The 6000-nt window shown below is 38.9% G+C and overlaps 1 protein-coding gene across 1 annotated transcript in view; it reads right to left on the reverse strand.

Moving 5' to 3' along the window:
* RPAP2 (RNA polymerase II associated protein 2) overlaps positions 1-6000 on the reverse strand; it is a 42916-nt gene that overhangs the window by 35541 nt on the left and 1375 nt on the right. Inside the window, exons 2-7 of the mRNA XM_009640615.2 lie at positions 5883-5986; positions 5544-5589; positions 3877-3991; positions 3094-3192; positions 1987-2052; positions 673-761 (exon numbers count right to left, since the gene is read on the reverse strand). Of these exons, the coding sequence (XP_009638910.2) occupies positions 673-761; positions 1987-2052; positions 3094-3192; positions 3877-3991; positions 5544-5589; positions 5883-5986 (519 nt within the window). The remainder of the gene's footprint in view (positions 1-672; positions 762-1986; positions 2053-3093; positions 3193-3876; positions 3992-5543; positions 5590-5882; positions 5987-6000) is intronic.

Raw genomic sequence — 6000 nt, forward strand, 5'->3', positions numbered from 1 at the left:
TAGTGCCTTTGAGAACAAAAGCTGAATAAATTCATCTGAACAGTCTCTAGGCAAGTATTTATTGTTAAACAGTGACACCCATTGGCTCAATTCATTATTTGCAAGCCTATGTTTCCTAACCTATGAACATGGACCGCATCACGCTGTTCCAAAATGCGTACTGCAGTAACAGCAGGAAGCGGACAATCTGAAATTAAGAGTTTTAGGCAGGATAAAGAAACTCTGCATGTTACAGTTTGCTTTCAGTTGCAAGCATTCCCAGTATAACCTCAAGACCAATGCCAAGTGCTGTGCTAAAATTAGAAGATCTCCTTTAACAGGATAAGATGAATTCATCCTGTACGTTGTATGATTTGTAAAAATCCAATCCTAATAAGTATATTTTAAAGTTAACAGGAGTTGACTATTACTTTTGACTAGTCTGCCCTCTAAACTAACATGGTCACATCTACTCAGTAAACAGGAGTAGTACTGAGTCATGTCAATTACTGAGATCAATATGGCAACACCACTTTCAAAATGAACACCACACTAAGCTAACATGTTAACACCAGTTACCTCTGCTTCAGCCTAATCATTTTGATGCACTGCAGCTAATTATTTAGCATTGCAGCTTGTATAGAGAAAGTAATATTCTCAAAAGCAGCAATGAATGTACAAGGTTATACTTACTTCTCTTCTTCTCGCATCCATACTGGACTTTTAGAAATTTGAGCTTCAAAATATTTAGATGCTTTATAGCAAAAGTTGCTGCAAAAGCACTGGAAATGAGAGAGAAAGCAAGAAAATATGACTAAATACAACTTCAGTACTCATAGAAAGGTACAAAAGCCATTGTTTTTATGCCTGTAAAATTTAAGTACCAATTTACATTTCTTTTTAGGCCTATGACCAGGTTTTTAATTCACCTGAGAAACCAAAACTATGAAATAGGTCTATCCCATTCCCCAGTAGCCACTTGAAGCTGCTTCTTTTTCCCCCACTTTTCTGCTTTTTGCACTCTTTATTATCCCACCAGTGTTGAATTCTACACAACAATAATTAAAAAAAACCCAGAATTGTTCAAAGAGCAATCCCTAACCTAACAAGATGGTCATAAAGACATGCACTAAAATTCAGGTGTTATACACTGAATATTTTGGTTGGTGACAGAACTTGGAAGATTTTGCAACACTCAGAACAACACCTAAAATTCTGCAGTATCTTTGAAAAATTAACTTGCACACTTGCATCAGGGAACAAGACAAAACATCCCACTTCTTCTCGGAGTCTTGCTTACTAGCTTGAGAAATCAATTCCCAGAATTTTCTGTGTCCCAGAGTTGTAAGCAGAGGAAAGGAATGTATACTAATGACACTGAAGAAATTTGTTTTGGAACTAGAAACATTTATCCTACAATTTAGTGTATAAGCACCTGTAGGTGATTGCATAACCTGTGAGCAGGCAAAGACGACTTTTACTCAACCACATGCATGAATATGCTCTAAAGAAAGAAAAAGACTTTGTGAAGAGATAGGTTTTGTGTTGAAAAGTCCTCAGAAAAGAACCCTAAAGGTAGTCACACTAAGGAAAGCATAAGACATAACTTGCATTACACTACTACAAACTTCAGTGAATGAAAAGGATGCACACTTTGACCCTACACTAAAGCTCACTGGCTGTACTGGAGCAAAATAGAAAATACTTCTTCACAAATGTCTTTAACAGATCAGCTGTACCACATTCAAACTGCTATCCAAGTACAACTTTCCATGTTATGTTTAAATTTAGAAAAGAAAGTAAGTGGGGTTTTTGTCTTTCTAAAGAGAGCATCTAGAAACTGAAATGCACAAAAAACTTCATATTCTAACAGTTCATGAAAATTATCTTCATAAAACCCAAACGTATTGGCTCTGAATCAAGCCACTGTATGAATGCTGTTACAAAACGCATTTCTGATGTTGAGACAATATTAAATACATTTTAGAAACAGACTTGTTACCGTACCTTTCTTTCAGTGATATCATAAACTCTGTTTGTTTTTGTTGAAATTCTGTACTTCTGTTTTGGCACCTAAAACAATATGCTTTCATCAGCAAGACTGTTGCTTCCATCATGACTTTACAGAAAACTTCATTCTTAATTCACATATTTTTAATACATGCAATACGTTCTGTTTTAACTGAATTGCATCTATGACCACCTTTTCTCTCAATTCTTTTGATATTGTACCTTCTCAGATGTAAGAACGGCAGTTTATCTCTAATCATTTACATCTCACTATCAGTAAAAGACAACTTCAGATCTACAAGAAAGCTAGCACCGAACATAAAACAATGGAGCTGCCGTGGTAGAAACTTTACTCGAGCATAAGTGTTGGGCAATTTCAGACAGGTCCTTCTTTAATCCATATCTATTTATATGCACATGAGACTGTGCTGTCAGAGGCCCCCACCACTACCCAGACAAACCCTGAGAGGAAATTACATAAAATCCAATACAGTTTCCAAGTGAATTTCTGTGGGGACATATGAAGTCCAAGATGGTAAATTTTTTTGTACTTGAGTAGATTTTTTTCAGATAATCAGATGTACCACAACTGGTATTACATCACAGGTTATCTAACCGAACTCTTGAGTTCTGCTTAAGCTCCGACACACCATACTTAAATAAGCGTGATTATGATTTTGACACAGGTAACACACAGTTTTAGAGCAGATGTATATGCATTCGCATAGTGATACCCCTGCACCGTATTATTTTTTCACTTTAATCCTTCTCAGAGATACGTAGCTACACTGAAGAAGAAACAAGATTAGAAAGTTTCTGCATGCACAAAGGATGGCCATGAAGCCATACCTCATTCATCTTTACCACTGCCAAAGTAGACGCTAACTGATTCTGTCACACAGTAATGGCTGTCAACTGATCAAATTTTACCTTTTACTTCAGAAGGATTACACTGAAATGGAATTACATGATGCCTGGCCCATTACGTGACAGTATTTTAATCTATGTTTAATATTGTAAGTTTAAAATAAAAAAAAAAAATGCGAGAGAATAAAAATCGTGAAGAGATTCTTACGATAACAGCATTAATAAAAAGCAACTTACATTTTCCAGCTTATTTTGACATAGAGGATAACCACATAGTTTGATGATAGACCGTTCATCAACAATGTCTTTATAGTGAGATGGAGTAATAAATTTTCCCTAAAATGACAAGAAAAAAGTTCAGCACAGATACTGGAAAACCTGTCATTTTTCCTACTCAAAACATCTCAAATAACTAAGTATTTTAATTTTATGACAGTTATCTGGTAAGTTTAATAAACAGCATTTAGAACCTACACAGAAAAAATGGTAAAAAGGTAAATAGTGAAAGAAGACAGACAAGGGCACTTCTTTTTACACATAGAAAAGCCTCATAATTTTGCTTCTATTTGCGCCTATTATGATCATTTTCCTCTATTTACATGTTTTGCACACCTATTTACCAGCCTGTTTACAACCTCAACAGGAGTGATCATTACACCATTCCAGCAAAACTGGGCTGCCAGGTAAACTGTGGGGCATTAAAGAGATTTTGTCTAAATTCGTAGATGACGTGACATGGACCTAAATTTTTATACTTCACCTATCAGTCCAGAACCACAGAAGGCATAAACAAAGGCTGTGGTAATAAAGCAAGGATTCATAAATGTATACAGTCCTGCAAAACTAGGCCATGTTTTCACTGCCCACAGAACACATGAAAATAAGGCAATCGTCATCAGAGCTCACAAGAGAGGGAATGAATGATTTGTCTACTTTAAACTGCAGCAAATTGTTCCAGGAACTTTAAAAAAAAGGTTGAATACCAAGATACAAAATAGTATAAAAACGTGCAACACCTACAGAATTCAAAAGGAACTCTTCAGTGATGTTCTCTTCCAGGAGTTGTTCAACAATACACAATGCTTTTTTCTCAAATGCAACCTTCTTTCTTATAGCAGCCTCCAGAGCTGCTTTCCTGTAACAGAACAGACACTGAATGACACAGAAGGCAGATTTCCATAAATGATTCTCCAATCGTATAGTTATCTTTTTTTCTGAAACACAGTAGCTTACATTTTCCTGCATCACACCATGTCAGCCAAACAAAGCAACAAGGAACTGGACTAGGAATTCTGTAACCACCACAAAGGAGTTTCCAGCCTTGGTTTGCTTTATTTCCACCCCAGCCAGGAAAAGTATTGACTCACTGCACCGCAATACTTCCATACGAGGTTACCCAACTCTTCCTGCAAGAGAGGGAAACCCAGAACGGGCTGGACAAAGAGTCTGGGACAAACAACACATGGAGTGTTGCCAAGGAGAATGGGAGCTGGATAAGACATGAGGAGTGGGAAGAAAAAAGGACTGGGACAAGGCTGAGTGTGAGGGTACAAAGTAAAAGAAGGAATAAATCAAACAAATCCCACTATAGTAGATTTCCTGAGTGTTCATGAATCTTGCCACTGTTCTATTGTCAGCAAATACCCAGAGAGCAACTAGGTGTCTCCCATCCCCACTTGGCAGCGCTTCCAACAGAGGCTGTCAATGTGCATTCTGCTGTCTTAAATGATAGAGGGTTACACTATTTACCTGGAAGTCTAGCTCTACCATAGAGTGAAATGAATATTTAGGTAGCTGTCTGGGGCAGAAAGTGGTTTTTTTCCTCTCAAGTTTGATTTTTAAGTGAATAAAGAAAAATGGCAGGTATGCAATGAATTTAAGATGGCAAAAAGCAAGCGCTACAGACTAAGGAAATACAACTGTGGAAGTTAGATTCATATACTTTTAGCATATTATATAATGCACATATTTGCATGCTGTTAGATGTTATACAGCATCACTCCAAACAAGCCTGCGTGATGCTGATGATCTCCTGACGTTAGTTGTGGTACTCAGAAAGCAAAAAAACCACACGAGGCAGAAAATGCGATTTCGAAGTGAGGCAAAACAACATGAACGCCACATATTATAGAATCATAGAATCATAGAATCGCTTTGGTTGGAAAAGACCTTTAAGATCATCGAGTCCAACCTTTAACCTAACCCTGCCATCCCACCACTAAACCATGTCCCTAAGCACCTCATCTATCCTTCTTTTAGATCCCTCCAAGGATGGGGACTCTACCACCTCCCTGGGCAGCCCATTCCAGAGCCTGACAACCCTTTCAGTGAAGAAGTTTTTCCTAATATCTAACCTAAACCTGCCCTGGCGCAGCTTCAAACCATTCCCCCTCGTCCTATCATCTGTTACCAGGGAGAAGAGGCCGACCCCCTCCTCACTACAGCCTCCTTTCAGGTAGCTGTAGAGGGCGATCAGGTCTCCCCTCAGCCTCCTCTTCTCCAGACTAAACAACCCCAGTTCCCTCAGCCGTTCCTCGTATGACTTGTGTTCCAGACCCCTCACCAGCTTGGTTGCTCTCCTCTGGACATGCTCCAGCAATGCAACATCCTTCTTGTAGTGAGGGGCCCAAAACCGAACACAGTATTCGAGGTGCGGCCTCACCAGTTTGCTAGTTAGAAATTTATACCTTTGAGCAGCATCTTCATCCTTCACAGCAGCTGAATGCTTATTTCCTAGAAATCAAATATACAAACGTAGAAATACAGAAATCAGTGTACTTTCTTCCTTTAACAGCAGAAAACATTGGAACCTGAAAAACATTAAAACTGCAAGCATAAGCAAGAGAATTGCTTAGAAACTTGCTTTTGGTGGCTGAGGGTGACCTCAGTAAGCTACTACCCACTCAGCAACTAGTTAGACAGCTTTTTATAAGCCTGAGGACAGGCAGGCCCAGCTCTCTCCACACTCTCATCCATCATGCTCTGTACAGTCAGAAAGCTAAAGCAAACATCATCCTGACACTAACTTTGCACCGACCACACGCAACCTGGTTCTCCACAGGTTCTCCAGCCCAGTTTTACCCCTGCACCCCGCTGTTGGGAAGCGCTGTCCTTTTCGATCGCCCCGCCGCTGGATTTTACCCG

Source organism: Egretta garzetta, unplaced genomic scaffold, assembly GCF_000687185.1.
Source record: "Egretta garzetta isolate BGI_Z169 unplaced genomic scaffold, ASM68718v1 scaffold706, whole genome shotgun sequence".
NCBI classification, from domain to species: Eukaryota; Metazoa; Chordata; class Aves; order Pelecaniformes; family Ardeidae; genus Egretta; species Egretta garzetta.